Consider the following 20,917-nt stretch of genomic DNA (forward strand, 5'->3'; position numbering starts at 1 on the left):
TCATTCATAGGGTCTGGTCATTGCTTCTAGTTATTGATGAGATGTAGTCATTGACAGAATCTAGTAATTAATTTGATCCGATTATATACAAGATTGACTAATTGGACCTAGTCAATAATAGATTAATAAAAGACCAGTGTAATAGATCTAGTCACTGAAGAATGTAGTTATTGATTGAATCAAGCCATTGACAAAATTAAGTAATTGGATCTAGTCACTGACAGCTATAGTTAATGGTTTATCATTGACAAGATCAAGTTACAGGATCTAGTTACTGACAGGATCTGTCTATAGGATCTAATAATTTCTATAGTCTAGTAAAGGATCTGGTCATTGAAAGATTCAAGTTATTGCTCAGATCCAGTAAATGACATGATTAGGTTACTTGATAAGTTGCTGGATTTAATATATTGACAGTATCTGGCTATGGGATCTAGCTATCGCATAATGAAATAATGGATCTAATCAATAAAGAGAATGTGTCATAAAAATGACCTATACATTAAATCAGATTTTTATGTTAAATATACAGTTGTATGAAAAAGTGTTTGCCCCCTTCCTGATTTCCTATTCTTTTGCATGTTTGCTACACTTAAATGTTTCAGATCACCAAACTAATTTAAATATTAGACAAAGATAACACTAGTAAACACCAAGTGCAGTTTTTAAGTAAAGATCTTTGTTATTAAGGGAAAAAAAATCCAAACCTACACCCCCCATAAAACATAAATTATCTGTGGTGTATCACATATTTGGGAAGCTGAGTTCAAATTCCCTAGCCACACACAGGTCTGATTACTGCCACAGCTGTTCTCAATCAAGAAATCACTTAAATAGGTCCTGCCTGACAAAGTGAAGTAGACCAAAAGTTTCTCAAAAACTATACATCATTCCGCGATCCAAAGAAATTATGGAACAAGCCAGAAACAAAGTAAGTGAGATTTAGCAGCCTGAAAAAGGTTAAAAGCTTTTAGACTCCAGCGAACTACAGTGAGAGCTATTATCCACAAATGGCAAAAACAGGGAACAGTGGTGAAACTTCCCAAGAGTGGACGGCCGACCAAAATTACTCCAAGAGTGCAGTGACGACTCATCCAAGAGGTCACAAAAGACCCCAAAACAACATCTGCTGTGTCATGACCTTAAAAAGGCGATTCATGCTTGGAAACCCTCCAATGTGGCTGAATTACAACAATTCTGCAAAGATGAGTGGACCAAAATTACTCCAGAGCGTTGTAAAAGACTCATTGCCAGTTATCGCAAATGCTTAAATGCAGTTGTTGCTGCTGAGGGTGGCCCAATCAGCTATTAGGTTTAGGGGAAAATCATTTTTTTCACACAGGGCCCTGTAGGTTTGGATTTCTTTTCCCCTTAATAATAAAGACCTTCATTTAAAAACTGCATTTTACAATGCTTTTTTCCATATCAATATCTTAAAAAAATTGCAATTTTCACATTGGACGCAGGGGATAATTAGACTCATCCTTCCTGTTATATCAGTAAATTCACATGTATATTCGCCACAATGAACAGACTCACACACTATCTTATCCATTATAGCATCTAATGACCATGTGCAAAAGTCATTGTGAAAGGAGGGGGAGACAGGGGAGCTGTGACATCACCTGTTGTGATTGGCAGATCCTGTATTATCAGCTGTGTATGAAGGTGTCACCTGACATTGTAATCCTGCCTCTGATGATAATGAGCCTGCTGAAAACTCTTCCTGAAAGGACAGGACGTTTGAGAGCAAAATAGTCCCAGTGGCCAGTGTGAAAATTGCAAATTTTCTAATTTTGAATTATAACAAAGATTGTGATATAATAATAATAATCTATATTTTTATATAGTGCTAACATATTCCGCAGCGCTTTACAGTTTGCACACATGATCATCGCTGTCCCCGATGGGGCTCACAATCTAGATTCCCTAGCAGTATGTCTTTGGAATGTGGGAGGAAACCGGAGTATCCAGAGGAAACCCACGCAAACACAGGGAGAACATACAAACTCCTTGCAGATGTTGTCCTTGTTGGGATTTGAACCCAGGACCCCAGTGCTGCAGTGCTAACCACTGAGCCACCATGCTGCCCATATAAAAACATAAATAATGATGTAATAATGATATAAAAAAATGAAAGTAACACAAACACCTGATGACACATTGCTTTTCATATAAGATGACGTCTATAAATCGCTATTGCCAATACACCGAAAAAAAAAACTAATGAGAATTTTGATCCTTTGTCCTAACTTTAAAATTTTAGATTTGCCAAAGAATTATTGACCATTGCATGGGAAATATGTTTGTTGAACGTGAGAATTGCCCCACATTTTTTATTATTATTTCTGGCTTCAAAAGAAAAAAAATGATAAAAATAAATAAATAAATAAATAACCCAAGTTACAGGCACTACTCACCTGTAAGTCTCCATTGCGATCAGGAACAACTCCAGGAAGACCCTACAGTAAGGGAGAACAATGTATGTTGAATGGATGAAGAGTCATCACCCACAGGTTATGGGAGTTATGTAATGTTATATGTTAAGGTGCACAAACGTGATAGACAGAGGTAAGATTTTGAGATCTGCTCACACCAATGTGTATGAGTATTTCAGCTCTTTTCTGATGGACACTGTCAGGAGACAGAAGGGTTGGGCCTGCTAAGTTTTAAAATGCCCAATCTTTTGTTTCTGCCAGAGATAAGCAGCTGCCAGATAAGTCTGAGAGCTTATTCCTCTCACATGACTGAAAACACATGCATAGTTATGTATATGGTAGTCTGCGGGAAGTCCCATTGCTAATTTTGCCATCAGCTATTGTATGTATTGAGGCAAACATGGAACCTATGTCTAGAAAGTTCTATCAATTCTATCCAAAGTAAACTTTTAGTATGACTTACTGGAGGGCCTGGAGGTCCTGGTGGCCCTGGAAGTCCGGGTGCGCCAGAGGGACCCTGTAAAATAAGGGCAAATAACAACCAAGAATATCAAAAAGTATTTCTATCAGACTACCAGCATGGTGCCAAATTGTCATTTCTCTCTGTTTAGCAAAGTCCCTGTGAAACTGATTGTGTTTCCTGGATCCAATTTGAGTAGGGAAATGCCAATTCTGGTTATGTTTCAGTCTCGTTTTGTGGCACATACTGATTCTCATCAACTACACAGAAAGATGGGCTGAGCGGAAAAAGATCTGAGATCTTAAAGGGGTTGTCTCAAGTTTGGAAGTTAATTCCTATCCATGGGATAGAGAATCACTTCCTGATTTCTGGGGGTTCCACCGCTGGGACCCCCACTGGATAGCCATGTGTAAATGGAGCCGTGCTTGGATATGCATACTGCTGCTCAAGAATCCGGCTCAGCACAGCGCTCGGCTATCATCTGAGGTCCGATTAAGAATTCATGGAGATGCAGTGTGTATGATTGACCACAACTCCATTCACACAGGGCTCTTCAAAGTCCCAGGTCTCAGGATCGATGGAGGGACCCCCAATGTTTGGGAAGTTTGGGGTAACTTACAAACTTAAGAATAGTTCTTTAACTATATCCAATGGCTATACAATTACTACATTAATGATAGAAAACTATCAACAAGGCACTATTGTTAGGATGGTAGAACATTTAGGAGAGGACTTGAAGAGCAAAATAGGAGAAGTGGCTCAACACCGTGCATTTACAATTTTGGGTCAACATTGGCTGCTAAAGTATTATAAGTGGTATAAAGACACTGAATAGCAGTACTTTTTAACCAACTGTGCTATTTTGAGCACTAGACAGCACTATTCTTTAAGCACTGTATTGGATTTGTTTAGTGAGAAACGTTGAAAAGTGTTGATCGTTATGAAGGTGAGTAGAATAATGAGGATATCCCTCTGGAAGAATAGAAGTATCGGACCTATCATGGACCTTTGTTACAAATATGTTTCTTACAAGCTGGGTCGAATTGGGGTATGTTGGTCCCACTAAAGAAAATTATTCAGAAGGCCCTGCATGGTGTTCTACTAAAGTCTCAGAGCTCCATTGAGGCTGGGCCTTGTTATAACATCAGAACCTGGTCGATCCAACTCTAACCATAATACTGAGCTACTTTTTTTTAATAGACTTCGGCTCAATCTCGAGCCACAGTGACTTGATATATGAACGACCTTTAGGAAGTTCGATCTTGTGCAAGCCTAGCTAGGCCAACCAGGGTCTTCACCGCCGTTATCTTAAAAGGATCAAGCCTGTCATTCTCCAGTGATTGCTCTCTTCATATGATATGTCCAAAGTAGGCAAGTCATAACTTGGTGGTCCTTGCTTCGAGCGACATGTTTGGTTTGATTTGTTCCAAAATTGATTTTCCGTATATACTCGTGTATAAGTCGACCTGAGTATAAGCTGAGGCACCTAATTTTGCCACAAAAAACTGGGAAAACTTATTGACTCGAGTATAAGCCGGGTATGCATTGTCCCCTCATCCCTGTCCTTGTCTGAATAGCTCCCCATTCCTGTCCTTGTATGCATGGCTCCCCATCCCTGTCCCTGTATGCATGGCTCCGTATCCCCATCCTTGTATGCATGGTTCCTTATCCCCTATTCTTGTATGCATAGCTCCCATCCCTGTCCTTGTATGCATAGCTCCCCATCCCGATCCTTGTATGCATGGCTCCCTGACCCTGTCCCCATATGCATGGCTCCCCATCCCTGTTCTTGTATGCATGGCTCCCCGTCCCGGTATGCATGGCTCCTAATCCCCTATCCTTCAATGCATAACTCCCCATCCCTGTCCTTGTGTGCATGGCTTCCCATCCCTGTCCTTGTATGCATGGCTCCCTATCTCTGTCCTTGTATGCATAGTTCCTATAAAAAAAACCACATCCTACTTATCTTCCCTGTGTGCCCTCGCAGCATCTCGTTCTGGCTTTCAGCAGCTCTTCCAGCCGAGTGATCACGTGTCCCCGCTCATTAAGCTAATGAATATTCACTCCACACCTATGGGAGTGGAGAGAGGTGAATATTAATTACCTTAATGAGCGGGCACCATTATAGCCTGGCCACTACTGGAAGCCGGCAGCTACGGCTGTAACGGTGCGCGCTATAAGAAAAATTAATATTCACTGCCAGCGCAGTGAATAATCATTTCTCTTTAGCAGCGGGCACAGGCTTTAATGCTGAAAGACTCGGCTTATACACGAGTATATACAGTATTTGTTCTTCTTGCCATTGATGGCATCCTTCTCCAACACCACATTTCGAAGGCGTTGATTCTTTTTCTGTCTGAGCCACTAACCATGAGATGTTTTGCAAAACACAACCTACTAGATCATCCTGACAACTGGGCAATATTCTTCTTTGAATAGTAATGTTTTTAAGTTCCCATAGATATGGCTGAAGTACTTACCGCGGGACCTTGGGGTCCTTTGCCGCCTGGTAAACCACTTGGTCCAGCAAGACCCTGATAGAGCAGTAAAAACACAAATTAGGAAAAGAAAATCAAGCAAAAGAAAAGAAAATTTCAGGGAGATGACCAAAGAAATATCCTAGACAGCCAGACCAAGAGGATCATGTATCACACTTACGGGAGGTCCAGGTGGTCCTCTTCCCTGCAAAGAAAAGCAAAAATAATATAATTGAAAAAAACCAAATACCTAACCATGAGTAGTGCTTTGTTGGTGTCAAAGTTGACCATAGACAAGGGCATAGGTAAATAGAGGCAATTATGGGGGTCATGAGAATGGTGGGCCCAGTTCAGACTTACATGTGGAGAAGTCAGTCAGAGAGGGTCATGATGGAGGGTAAGGATGGTAAGGTGCTATGGCATAAAGAAGCACCAGCAGATGGCCTCATTTCATTCTGGGCTTTGTTATTGGACCTCCCTGCTTTATATAAGCCATTGCCCAGCAATCATCTTTGATTCCTCCATGGGAAAAGTGACTTTTGGACACCTATTTATTTCCAAGAAACTTTCAGAGTATTGGATTTAAAAATCCAACATTACTAAGAATGAACTGGTTTGGTGGCTCACACAAGTCACTGTAAAGCTTTAGACTCCAGTGGCTCTAGTGATAGATCGATTATCTAGCAGATCTTCATTATTTACCTAAAGATGGACCAGATCCCAGTGAAGAATGGCTATACAGTATATATCTCAAACTTTTCCGTTGGGAATATTTCCCCTTTCTGCTGGAATCTGCTCCATGTTGGGAAACGATGAATTGGAGAATTGTCACCCCAATGCTAATATGAAGCCTAAGAAATCTCAAGATTAATGAAAAACTAGGAAGGGGCTGAGTCAATGAGACCAAAAGTGTCCTGCATCAATATGAAATCCTATTCATACATATGCACAATATCAACTAGCTTGGTAAACATATAGTTAACATTAAGGGTCTCGGATGTGGGTTGATACTTACTGCAGAACCATCAGGTCCCGGTGGTCCAACTTCTCCCTAAAACAAGACACAATGGGAAAAGCCAATGGATCTTGAATGTCGTCCATAGGGGACGCCATACTTATCTAGCCTATGAATGATCATCCATGTAAACTAACAATAAGAAACCAAATGGCCAATCCAGCAAGAGCGAACATGGCCTAAACAGGCCTTCCCTGTTTGGCTGCACACTGTTTCATACTACGTCTACTACATCAGGGTGTCCGTCTCCAGTAGGTGTAAACGCCACGAATATGATGCACGACAGAGCACATGTTCTCTCTGTCGGCACCATTACTGTCTATGGCTCCGTCGGTGCATACATCCAAATTCTATTTTGTGGGAGGTTCGGGTATAAACCATAACGGGACCTACGAATGGATGGCAAAACGCAGTATGAAAGCATCCTAAGAGATGAAAATATGTTTTTGGTGATGAAGATAATCTTGATGCAGAATATGATAAATGATGATAGAGGAATTTGTATGATAAAAGATGGAAAGGGTTAAAGGGTTTGATGATTATGATGTATAATAATGGAATGTAGATGATAGATACAAAAGGGTTACTGATTAACATAGTGGGATGAGGATGCTGATAGATGAAAAGGGGATCCAGATGATGATGATCGTCATGATGTTGATTATGATGGATGATGTTAGTGGGATGTGGATGATGATAGCTCCAAGAGGGTTAATGTGTTACGAGTGGCGGAAGGCACAAAATAAAAAATAAATGAAGTGCCTTCGCCACTCGGGCTCCACCGTGCGGCAGGTGATATAACCGCTGCTAGAGAGGCAGAGCACTGTGGAGGTAATGTGCACGGGGTTAACTGCACCCTAAGTGCACTGAAGCGAGCTCTGTTATGCTCACAGAGCTGCAGGCAAAAGTATAAACTAATACGCTGAGTCTGTTCAGGGACACAGACTAACAGCGAAACTGTCACGGTATTTAGAGTCACAGAAGTAGCATTAGGCAGGACTACTCCCTCTAGACCTACCGTTAAATAAGACAGGAGGCGTCGCAACTGCAGACGCGGGAGAACTGCAATCGCAGCGAAGTGTGAACGGAGCCATAGAGGAGACACCGCAATATCGCTGGCGCGATGCAGGGCGCTGGCTGCTGTAAAAGGTGGAGCTTGAGCGCGCTGGCGCTAGCGCGCACACTGGCTGTATCCCAATCACTCACACATTCGTATTATCAGAGGGAAGGGGTTTCATAATAAGTCATTCACCAGTCCAAGCATCCATCACCAAACACACAGCAGCAAGTATGAAAAATACTAGCGCATGGCGGAATAGCCATGCGCACTTTTTATAGTGACCGGGACCTTCCGGAAATCTCCAGAGCCCTGAGCTAAACCAATGGAATCAGAAGCAGGACCTGAGCACCTGACTACTGAACTCCAATGGGAGCGCATTCCAGGAGCATGCTCAGAAGCTGGCTGAAAGGACAGCCTCTGGAGACAAATGTGAGGATCTGGATCTCTGCATAAGTATGGCAGGACACAGATTCCTAACATCACCCCCCCTCCTAAGGCCCCCTCCTCCCTGAGCCCTCCGGGTGAATACCCTGTGCCCTACGGTGGCATAGGGCGCAAACTCGTCCGAGGGAGAGCTTGGTGTCCAGGTAGGGGTTACAGTAACCCGAGACACCTGGAAGGAATCAGAGGAACCGAGGTCACCAGGTTTCAAGAGGGACACTTGGGAGATAGTAGGAGTGGGAGTGACAGAGGCACGCTGCCGCGTGTCGGCAGATGTCGCCACCCTCTGTCTAGGAGGGTTAGGCTGAGCACATAAGGTGCAAGCCTGAATCAATTTTTTTATGTCCCGAGCTCTATGGGGCCACCAATACGCATCAGCCAACAGTTTTGAGACCTGCATATAGCCACGATGGTGGTGCGTGTTAGACGCATGCGCCCAGGCGAGCACCTGAGCCCTAAGATGAGGAGGGACAAAGGTCTCGATAGCCGGTTCAGACTCCAACCTTTGCGGGGAGCCGGCTTCCGGAGAAACCGCACAGACATGGTGACAACTGCAGATGGATTCCTGGTCAGAGTCTGTATTAAAGTTGGTGCGAGACACCTCCATGGGCTCAGGAGGTAGAACCTCCGGCTCGTCTAGCTCAAGGGGTACAAAAAATTTGGGAGCCGAAACGGATTTGCGCTTGGAGTGAGCCCGCTCCATACCGCGCTCCGAAAAACGGAGATCGATACGTGAGGAGATCAAGATTAGCTCTTCCAAGCTGGTGGGAATCTCTCTAGTAGAAAGAGCATCCTTCACATGCTCCGCTAGACCTCGCCAAAAAACGGGGATTAGGGCCTTGTTGGACCATTCCAACTCGGACGCCAGTGTCCGAAAACGGACAGCATACTGGCTAACCGAGAGTGACCCGAGTAAGGGCGAGTAACTTCAGGGACGTATCATGCGTGACCCGAGGACCGAGAAAAACTTGCCTGATGGCAGTTAGCAAGTTAGCCGCGGACCGAATCTCGGGGTCACCACGCTCCCACAGAGGCGTTGCCCATTCCAGCACCTTGCCCGACAGTAGGGAGATAACAAAAGCCACCTTAGCCCGCTCCGTAGGGAATTGCGCAGCCAGCAGCTCCAGGTGTATCGAGCACTGGCTGATAAAACCCATGCAGGAGGCGCCATCCCCAGCATATTTATCGGGCAACGGGAGGCGGGTAACTGTCGGTGCAAGGGCGGACATGGACATACATCCTACCGCATCTGTGAGTGCCTGGACGGCAGCATCTGTGGAGGTAATGTGCACGGGGTTAACTGCACCCTAAGTGCACTGAAGCGAGCTCTGTTATGCTCACAGAGCTGCAGACAAAAGAATAAAGTAATACGCAAAGTCTGTTCGGGAACACAGACTAACAGCGAAACTGTCACGGTATAAATAGTCACAGAAGTAGCCTTAGGCAGCAGGACTACTCCCTCTAGACCTACCGTTAGATAAGACAGGAGGCGTCGCAACTGCAGACGCGGAAAAACTGCAACCGCAGCGCGGTGTGAACAGAGCCACAGAGGAGACACCGCAATATCGCTGGCGCGATGCAGGGCGCTGGCTGCTGTAAAAGGTGGAGCTTGAGCGCGCTGGCTGTATCCCAATCACTCACACATTCGTATTATCAGAGGGAAGGGGTTTCATAATAAGTCATTCACCAGTTCAAGCATCCATCACCAAACACCCAGCAGCAAGAATGAAAAATACTAGCGCATGGCGGAACAGCCATGCGCACTTTTTATAGTGACCGGGACCTTCCGGAAATCTCCAGAGCCCTGAGCTGAACCAATAGAATCAGGAGCAGGACCTGAGCACCTGACTCCTGAACTCCAATGGGAGCTCATTCCAGGAGCATGCTCAGAAGCTGGCTGAAAGGACTTAGCCTCTGGAGACAAATGTGAGGATCTGGATCTCTGCATAAGTATGGCAGGACACAGATTCCTAACATAATGATTATGATTGTGGAATGAAGATAATTATAGATATAATGGAATAATGATGTTAGTACTGATGTTGATTATGATGGATGATAGTTTAGTTTGTCGTGAATTATGATCAATGGAAATGAGATGATAATGATTATGACAATCGTGATGTTGATTATGATAGCTGATTATAGTGGGATGTGGATGATAATACATGGAAGTTGGCTGATAATGATCTTGCTGATGTGGATTATAATGCATGCTATTGGGATTTCGATGATAGATGGAAATAGAATAATATTGATATTGATGATACTCTTGATTTTGATGATGATATAAGATGATTATGGATGATAATAATAAATTAAATAGATTGTTGATTATGCGGATGATGAAGATAATCCTTATGTTTATTGTTACTGGGATGTGAATGATGATTGATGAAAATGGGTTAATGATGATACTTATGACACTCCTTATGTTGATGTTGATAGATGATGATAGCTGTAAATTGGATGATGATAATATAGATGATTGTGATTATGACAGATGAAAGTGGGATGTGGTTGCCAAAAAAATGGAAATAAGATGATGATGATACTGCTGCTGCTTATTATAATGGATGATGAAAGTGGGATGTGGATGATGATATATCCAAGAGGGTTACTGATTACGATTGGGGAATGAAGGTAATTTTAGATTTATGGGATAATGGTAATAGTCCTGAAGTTGATTATGATGGATGATAGTTTGTTGGGGATGATGATTGATGGAAATGAGATGATGATGATAATGATGATGACACTCCTGATTTTCATTATGATAGCATATTATATTGGAATGTGGATGACAATAAATGGAAATTGGCTAATGTTGATGATTTTGCAAATGTTGGTTGTGATGGATGATGCAATAGATGAAAGTAGGATTTGAATGATCGATTAAAATAAGTTAATGATGACTACTACCATACTTCTCATTTTAATTATGATAGATGATAAGTAGGATGTGGATGATGATAGATGGAAATGAGTTAATGAAGCTGACATTCCTGATGTTGATTATGATGGATGTTAGTAGTGAGATCTGTATGATGATAAATATAAGGGGGTCTATGAGGATGCTAATAGGGAGGAATATTATGATAGCTGGAAATAGGATGATAATCCTAATGTTGGTTATGATGGATAATAGCAGGATATGGATGATGATAAATGGAAATCGGCTGCTGATGATGCTTGTGACAATGATTAAGATGCAAGATAACAGCGGGATCTATATGAATATACAGTATATACAAATAGGAAACAATGGTAATAGCGGTCTGAGAATGATGATGATAATGATAAGAGTGCTGTGTTGGATATGAGGGATAACAGTGAGATATGGATGATGGTATATTAAAAGAAGTGACTGTTCTTGATGAAGATTCCTGTAATGATCATTGATGATGGGTAGATGGATGTAGATTGAAATAGATGGAAGAGGGAATAAGGTAAGGGAATGAGGACAGAAAGAAAGAAGATTTATGGAAATAAAGTATGATGGAGGGTACGGAAAGTGGATAATATTCAGGTAATAAGTGATAACATGACAAATGCATATTTTGAGTTCAACCTGGCAACAAAAATTGGAGGTGTTTGGATAGGGGGTGATGAAAAAATGGAGAGTATGATGGAGACAGAAGACAATGGCATAGATGCGGAGATGATTGAAGTACATGGAAGATGATGACTATGATGTTAATGACAGAAGATAATGTATGATGATAGAGTAATGCAGATCCCAGGGGAGGAGTAAGACGGTAAAAGATGATAAAGAGGATGACAAAAGCTTCAGTACTGAGAGAAGAAAACTGATGATCAGAGAAGGAAAGATAAGAACATGGGTGATGGTAGAGGAATGCGGAAGATGAAGGTGGTGACTCTACAGGGAAGAAATGGCATTAGAATGAGGATAACAGTGGATGAGAAAAGGAAAAGATAGGATGACCAAAAGGTGTCATGATAACATAAAAAAATGAATGATTAAAGAAAGTTAAAGGATTGCCAATTATTGTTAAACATGTCTGCTTTCTTGCAGACACAGTGCCACACCTGTCCACAGGTTGTGTCTGGTACTGCAGCTCAGTTTGGTTGAAGTGAGTGAGCTGCAATACCACACGTACCCTGTGGACAGATGTGGCAATGCTTTCCTTTTTCTGTAATTTAGCTGTGTTCTTCTTCTTGATCAGATTTGCACTCTTGAACAACTCTTAACATTTTTAGCCAAATGATCCAAATCTAATTTTGGGAGGAACCCTTTACAAAGGTCACCTACTCGTTCTCCTGGTGGTCCATCAGGGCCAGCTTTCCCATCAGGTCCAGTTAGTCCCTTGAAAATAGAAAGAAAATGGTGACATAGAGACCATTGAGTAGCTATAGGGGAACAAGGGGATCAGCTGTACCCGGTTATAGTATCTGAGAGGGATCAAAGACCCCCCTGGCACCGAATTTGCACTGGGGGTCTGTAAACCTCATGCACTATATTGGCCTTATGATCCAATTAAATGCGGCTTCTACACATAGGACTGTCGGTTCATACTTGTGTTAAGCCATATTGGCACAGGAGGAGCCCACTGCATAGTAATAATAATCTTTATTTTTTATATAGTGCTAACATATTCCGCAGCGCTTTACAGTTTCATTATCATTGCTGTTCCGATGGGGCTCACAATCTAAATTCCCTATCAGTATGTCTTTGGAATGTGGGAGGAAACCGGAGAACCCGGAGGAAACCCACACAAACACGGGGAGAACATACAAACTCCTTGCAGATGTTGTCCTTGGTGGGATTTGAACCCAGGACCCCAGCGCTGCAGTGCTAACCACTGAGCCACCATGCTGCCCTGCATCCACAGTAGCCCAGTGCGTATATATTAATAGGCAGAGTTACATGAGGGCGATATACACTGGGTAATCCTGTGCTGCAATGTGCAATCCTACAGCATTACCACTACATAGCGGGCATACGTACTGTATGTAGAGGGATGCCAATCTGCAAACCTTGGCATGAAGAAATATGCATGCTTCAATATTCTATAGATAAACATGAGGAAATTACTTACATCAATACCTGGCAGTCCGGACAGGCCGGGTTTTCCAGGTCCTCCTGGTTTTCCGGCGGCTCCTTTTGGACCCTTTTGAATTAAGAAGACAAATATATTTTAGTCCAATTTTCATCTAAAACCTCCAAACTGTCATGGGTGCAGCAATGCCCATTGCTCTATTTGGCTTCGTGTCTCATTGACGAGAATAGGTGAAAGGCTTATAAGCTATGCTGGGAGTTACAGTCATATAACATGTTAGGCCAGTTTAACATGTCCTGATATTTCCTGTACCGGAAAAACCGGTACCAGAGATCTCCGGGTATCGATTTTTCACATCCGTGTGGATCCCGTGTGTCCGTGTGTGATCTGTGTACTGTCCGTATGCTGTCCGTGTATTGAAACAATTTGTTTTGATGTTAACCCTATGACTTTTAAAACGCACACGGCACATGTTTACACAGACCCATTGACTTGTATGGGTCCATGTGATCCGTGCTGTCGCTCAATAACGGACATGTCAGCGTGTTTTGCACACAGACACATGGTCCGTGAAAACACGCTAACATGTACGTGTGTCAGTGTCTCCGGTACGTGAGAAAACTGTCACCACACTTACCGGAGACAATGACCTGTGAAACTGGCCTTAGTGTCGGCTGCTTTTCAACTCTGTTTTAATAGCATACAACTGTAATCAGTGACTCCATTAGTTGCATAGCTTATTGGAGTCTGAAATTCACTTCCTGTCTCTTCAGAGACTACTTCTATACCTTCTACATGCTTTACACTGCAGCTCTGCTTCTTCTGATTGGCTTCTGGGTGAAAGGGACAAACCCATCAGAAACTAGGAAGTCATACAACAATTATTACCCTTACAATTTTATTGGTTTAGTATTCGCACTTACTGGGGGTCCGGGTAAACCAGGGGGGCCAATTTCACCCTGCGAGGTAAGAGTAAAAAGTGATTAGTACAAAAAAGAAATGTCTAAATAACTAATCACCAATGATTGCAAGTGATATAAGGCCATAAAGGGAGTATCCCACTCAAGACACACTGCGATTAGGGGGAGAACCACTGCCGAGGGCAGCATCCACACTGGAGGACTTATTGCAGCATTACTACTCATTACATAGTCACTCAGTGGGTGCTATGTAATACCATATATCTCTTTCTCTAGCTCTTTATTCACATAAGGGGTTGTCCAAAGGAAACAGCAGCTTTAAAGGAAATTATTTATATATTTTGCAATGTCACTGCTAACATAGAAAAATAAACTAAAGCACAAAAAAAAACAAAATACAGGAGATAATACAAAATTAAAGGGATACGTTTGGATGTAAATAAATCTTAGAGGGAATCTCTCGGTAGGATCACCCCTCCTAAGCCATCTACAGGACATGTACGACATAAGAAGCTGAATAATGTCATACCTTGATATCTGAAATATGATATTTATTCCCAAGAAATCCATGTTTTCTTTATATGTAAATGAACTGTTAAGATCTATGGGCAGGACATAGATCTCCCTGTGAATCGGCCTCCAGAGCTTATCTTTAATAAAAGGCAGCATTACCAGTGTGAGACATGTAACTAACATAAGACAGTAGAAATTTACTTTTGCTGCAGCTCTACAGCTCTGCTGTATTTCAATCCTGTCTGCCTGTCAGATGGAAGCTGAGAGGAACCCGCAGATGTGTCAGTTATAACCACACACAGCTCTGAAGTGATATCTGGAAAGCAGAGAGCGGCCATTACATATCAAACTGGTAACATCCCCTCTGGAGACAGATTTTCAGGGAGATGTGTCCGACCTATAGATCTTAACAGCTCATTTACATATAGGAAAAACATGAATTTCTCTACAATAAGACATCGGATCACAGATATGAAGGTATCATTGTATTCCGCTTCCTATGATCTACATGTCCATATAGACAGCTTAGCAGCTGACAGATTCCCTTTAAAGGGAATCTGTCACCCCATTTTTGGCCTATAAGCTGGGGCCTCCGCCATCAGGGGCTTATCTACAGCATTCTGTAATGCTGTAGATAAGCCCCTGATGTAACCTGAAAGCTAAGAAAAACACGTTAAGATTATACTCACCGGGGTGGTGGGGTCCGGTGCGGTGGGTGTCGCGGTCCGGTCCGGCGCCTCCCATCTTCATACGATGACTTCCTCCTCCTCGGCTCCTGTGCAGGCGTACTTCTCTGCCCTGTTGAGGGTAAAGTACTGCAGTGCGCAGGTGCCGGGAAAGGTCAGAGAGGTCCGGTGCCTGCGCACTGCAGTACTCTGCTCTGCCCTCAACAGGCCAGATAAAGTACGCCTGCGCAGGAGCCGAGGGAGAAGCAAGGAGGAGGACATCATCATATGAAGATGGGAGGCGCCGGACGGGACGCCGGGGTGAGTATAATCTAACTTTTTTCTTCTCTTTCAGGTTACATCGGTGGCTTATCTACAGCATTACAGAATGCTGTAGATAAGCCCCTGATGGCGGTGATGGCAGCTGATAGGGCTAAAATGGGGTGACAGATCCCCTTTAATTGGGGTGTCCAAGATTTTTTTTTTAATTGTCTAGAAAGAAGAAAATGGATTAAAATACCCAAAGAACATATCCTCAACTGCTAAACTGCCCGCTGCTCCAATTTCACAAAAGCATCCTGCAGTGATGATGCTGACAACCCTCACATGACCGCTACAGCCAATCAAGACAACTAAACTACCTGACCACTGATGGGCTGCAGCATTAATGTAAGGGTAGTCAGAACATCATGACTGCAAGCCACAAAGGGTGATTTACCAGGAGAGTAGAAGTTATTTTGATATTTCACCGCATCCCCCACTTTCTGGCCATTTTTTTAAATATCTTGGGTAACATCTTCACTCATTATTTAAAGGGGACATCCAGTGAAAACCAGTTATCACCTATCCACAAGTTAGGTGACAGCTTGGTGATGGTGCCGGGACCTGCACCTATTGGCAGGTTGGGGAATTCTCATCCATCACAGGGAACTTTTATGCTCATTATAAATTGGAAAATTGGAGTGGCAGGTCGGATGCCTGATTGCCACGCTATTAATTTTTTATGGGTCTGCAAGAAGAAGCAGAGTGCAGCACTCGGCAGCCCTATAGGGAATGAATAATGAATGGACCACAAGTCGACCATACACACCCCATCTATCAATATGTTATAACATATCCTATGGACAGGCTCGGTCTGGCCTGGCGGGGTAGCGGGGAAATGCCCGGTGGACCCCAAGGGTCGCTGGGGCCCTTTAAAAATGCTGCCCTTTAAATGCGTGGGCCCTTTAAAAGCGCGTCCGAGGATTTGCAGGGATACGCGTACCATCCTTCTGACACGGCGTCGGGACGACCCTGGCTGGCTCTGGCTCCACTGACTCCCCCAGATAAGGACCTTGTGTGACGTCGCTGTTCTTGATAGGCGGTGACATGCACCGCGCTCTGCTTTCCGGCTCTGTTGCTGGCTGCTGGCTGGCTAATAGCGTAGCAGCGTCAGCATGTGAGACACAGACACTGAGGACGCCGAGTTCTGCTCTCCCGGCTGCTCCCACTCCTACTCTGCTCTCTCTCTGTGTGTACTGCCGGCACCGGTGAGTAGAGTAGTACACTGAGAGTGGGTCTGTGTCCTCCTCGGCCTCAGGCTCTCTGTCTCAGCTCTGCTCTGCCGGCTCCCGCTGTCCTGCCGGCTGTGTGGTGTGAGTGAGTGTGACACAGTCTCACTCTCTTCTCTCCGGGCTCCCTGTGTCCTGCGGCCTGCCCTGTATACCATGGAGCTGTGCTGTATACCATGGGGCAGTGCTGTATATCATTTGGTGGCTGGATGAGGTTAAGTTTCTGTGTGGGTTCAGGAGGGGTTTACAGTGTGGATACAGCAGAGCCGTATGTGTACGAGGTGTGCGGAGCGGAGCCGCATGTGTACGAGGTGTATGGAGCGGAGCCGTGTGTGTACGAGGTGTACGGAGCGGAGCCGTGTATGTACGAGGTGTACGGAGCGGAGCCGTGTGTGTACGAGGTGTACGGAGCGGAGCCGTGTGTGTACGAGGTGTATGGAGCGGAGCCGTGTGTGTACGAAGCAGAACCGCATGTGTATGAGGTGGACAGAGAGGAACCGCGTGTGTACGGAGCGGAGCCGCATGTATACGAGGTGTAAGGAGCAGAGCCGCGCGTGTACGAGGTGAGCAGAGATGTGCGTGTACGAGGTGTAAGGAGCCACGCGTGTATGAGGTGAGCGGAGATGTGTGTGAATTTTGGCATGGGGGGCCCCATTTGAAAGTTCGCACTGGGGTCCATAACTTTGTAGTTATGCCACTGCATGTGGGGCTTTGCTGTATACCATGTGGGGCTGTGCTGTATACTATGGGGGATGTGCTGTATACCAATGGGGGGCTGTGCTGTATACAAATGGGGGGCTGTGCTGTATACCAATGGGGGGCTGTGCTGTATACCAATGGGGGGCTGTGCTGTATACCATGTGGGGGCTGTGCTGTATACCATGGTGCTATGCTATATACTATGTGGGGCTGTGCTGTATACCATGGGCCTGTGCTTTATACCATGGTGCTGTGCTGTATACCATGGCGCTGTGCTGTATACCATGTGGGGCTGTGCTGTATACCAATGGGAGGCTGTGCTGTATACCTTGTGGGGCTGTGCTGTATACCAATGGGGTGCTGTGCTGTATACCATGGTGCTGTGCTGTATACCATGTGGGGTTGTGCTATATACCATGTAGGGCTGTGCTATATACCATGTGGGGCTGTGTTATATACTATGTGGACTGTGTTATATACTAGGTGGGCTGTGTTATATACTATGTGGGCTGTGTTATATACTATGTGGGCTGTGTAATATACCTTGTGGCTGTGCTATATACTATGTGGCTGTGCTATATAAAGGGGGGGTACATTATACATTATATTCTATGGGGGAGGCTGTGTTATATAATATGGGGGCTTCATTATATTCTATGGGGAGGTGGGCTGTATTATATTCTATTCTATTCAGGGCTACATTATATTCTATGGGGGGCTGTATTATCTTTATTATATTCTATGGGGGTGATCGCATCATACTCTATGAAGGGGCTACATTATACTATATGAGAAGACAACATTGTATTCAACGGGGGCTGCATTATATTTTATGGGGGGCTAGATCATATTATATTGTATGGGGGCTTTATTATACTTTATGAGGGGGCTACATTATATTCTATTGGGGCTGCATTATACTATATGAGGAGGGCTACATTGTATTCTATGGAGGGGCTACATTATACTATATAAGGGGCTGCCATATATTCTATGGAGGGGCTGCATTATATTCTATGGGGGGTTACATTGTATTCTGTGGGGTGGCTACATTATGCTCTAAGGGGTGGCTGCATTATACTATAAAAGGGGGGCTGCATTATATTCTATGGGGGTTACATTATATTGTATGAGGTAGCTGCATTATATTATATGTGGGCTGCATTATACTTTATCGAGGACTATGAGGAATACATTATACTATATGAAGAACTATGGGGTGCATTATACTATGGGAAGTGAATTGTACTACATGAATGACTGGCGGTGTATTATACTATATGGAGCACTATGAGGAGTATATTATACTATATGGAGGATTGAGCAGTGTATTTTAATATATGGAGGAGTGTATTATATTATATGGAGGACTGAATGTATTTTAATATATGAAGGAATGAAAATTCACAAAATGCTTAGTTCAATGGCAAACTCCAAATATCAAATCATCATATAGAAGAATCAAGAAGTCATATTGCCATAAAAATACAATTTTTATTCAATAAAATTAAAATGGTACAATAAACCGATTAAGAGTTTAAAATATGGGGACAATCAATGCAAAAAAGAATGGCCTTTAGAGGGATGAAACAACCAGACTGTATGCACTAATAAAGAAGTAGTAAACTATATGAATCAATCCTACAATATGTATAACGTTCATGTATAAGCATGTCAAGCAGCCAGAAGGCCTACAAACAAAGTGCACAGTGCATATAACAACCAGTAAACAGTTTAATATTGCTCATAAAAAAAGCACATACTATATCTGGTAGTGGTAGCAAAAATAGTTTTTTATCCATGTATAGACCATGTTTAGGGGCACTCAGTTTAATTGCCTAAGGAAATAAATGCCTCAATATCTAACTGTCCCAAATAAGACTCAAGTGATACAAAAGGGACCTAAAATATGAAGGGCAGGTTGAAAGATAAGTAAAAATAGGCAGCTGAATGCAATGTATCATACCTCCAATAAGCCGTGGCACTTTTTTGCATTGATTGTCCCCATATTTTAAACTCTTAGGCTATGTGCCTACAGTAGCGTTTTAAACCTGACACAAAACCGGACTCCTTCCCAGAAAACTCGCGTTTTTTTCCACGCATCTTCTGGACCATAGGAAATAGCTAAAAACGCGGACTATGCCGCAAAATTAATGAACATGCTGCGTTTTTAGCCGCTAAGCGTTTCCTTTGCGGTAAAAAATGCATCCATTGGCACAAAAAGGCCAAAAAGCATTAAAATGATTGGGAAGCTTCTTTTAAGCGTTTTTGAAGCGGTTTCACCCCTAAAAACGCTTCAAAAACGCTACTGTGGGCACACAGCCTTAGTCGGTTTATTGTACCATTTTAATTTTATTGAATAAAATTTTTATTTTTATGGCAATATGACTTCTTGATTCTTCTATATGATGATTTAATATATGAAGGACTGAGGAGTGTATTATACTATATGGAGGACTAAGGGGCACATTATATTATATGGAGGACTATGGGGTGTAAACTGCAGATGTGCTGCTGATACTGTATGGTGATCTGTTAGTGATCCATTAGTGATTGTTCTGTCCCCATCATTCTTTCTCAGAGGTTGGGAAACAAGTGTTGGAGGTTGGGAAACAAGTGTTGAACGACTTCAATATTGTCGATCACACTCATTTAGCGGCCTGAACTCAGCGAATGTAACTACAACCGAAATGCTTCTGTGTGATGTGCAATATGTTAGCATTTGGGGCCCCATTTTAAAATTGGCCTAGGGCCCCACTTTGCCTAAAACCGGCCCTGCTCATACACATGACATGATGCAGCATCACAGATCACAATCTCTGCCAGTGCCTCCTATATAAGATACACACATCTCACACTCTTATATGGCCTAATATGTCATATGAGACCTGTATACTGACCGTACAGACCGCACTATCATCCTCCTGTATGCCGTACATAGGCAGAGAGTGCTGTCTGTACAGTATCTAAGAGGCCGACACTCTGTATGACTTAAAGGGGGCCTAATAGGAGGCCGACACTCAGTATGTCTTATAGGAGGCCTAATAGGAGGCCCACACTCTGTATGTCTTATAGGGGGCCTAATAGGAGGCTGACACTCTGTATGTCTTAAAGGGGGCCTAATAGGAGGCCGACACTCAGTATGTCTTAAAGGGGGCCTAATAGGAGGCCGATACTCTGTATGTCTTATAGGGGGCCTAATAGGAGGCCGCCACTCAGTATGTCTAATAGGAGGCCCACACTCTGTATGTCTTATAGGGGGCCTAATAGGAGGCCCACACTCTGTATGTCTTATAGGAGGCCGACAGTCTCTATGTCTCACAGGAGGCCTAATAGGAGGCTGACAGTCTGTATGTCTCATAAGGGGCCTAATAGGAGGCCAACAGTCTGTATGTCTTATAGGAGGCCGACAGTCTGTATGTCTCATAAGGGACCTAATAGGAGGCCGACAGTCTGTATTTCTTATAAGAGGCCTAATAGGAGGCCGACAGTCTGTATGTCTCATAGGAGGCCTAATAGTAGGTTGACAGTCTGTATGTCTCATAGGAGGCTTAATAGGAGGCCGACAGTCTGTATGTCTTATAGGGGGCCTAATAGGAGGCTGACAGCCTGTATGTCTCATAGGAGGCTTAATAGGAGGCCGACAGTCTGTATGTCT

The 20,917-nt window shown here is 43.5% G+C and overlaps 1 protein-coding gene across 1 annotated transcript in view; it reads right to left on the minus strand.

The window, feature by feature from the left end:
• The window catches only part of COL9A3 (collagen type IX alpha 3 chain), a 73,626-nt gene that overhangs the window by 23,610 nt on the left and 29,099 nt on the right, over positions 1–20,917 (minus strand). The window contains exons 3-10 of the mRNA XM_073580923.1: positions 13,836–13,871; positions 12,952–13,023; positions 12,165–12,218; positions 6,391–6,426; positions 5,557–5,580; positions 5,379–5,432; positions 2,902–2,955; positions 2,421–2,462 (exon numbers count right to left, since the gene is read on the minus strand). Coding sequence (XP_073437024.1) covers positions 2,421–2,462; positions 2,902–2,955; positions 5,379–5,432; positions 5,557–5,580; positions 6,391–6,426; positions 12,165–12,218; positions 12,952–13,023; positions 13,836–13,871 — 372 coding nt within the window. The remainder of the gene's footprint in view (positions 1–2,420; positions 2,463–2,901; positions 2,956–5,378; positions 5,433–5,556; positions 5,581–6,390; positions 6,427–12,164; positions 12,219–12,951; positions 13,024–13,835; positions 13,872–20,917) is intronic.

Source organism: Dendrobates tinctorius, unplaced genomic scaffold, assembly GCF_039654945.1.
Source record: "Dendrobates tinctorius isolate UK_male_01 unplaced genomic scaffold, ASM3965494v1 ptg000065l, whole genome shotgun sequence".
Taxonomy (NCBI): Eukaryota; Metazoa; Chordata; class Amphibia; order Anura; family Dendrobatidae; genus Dendrobates; species Dendrobates tinctorius.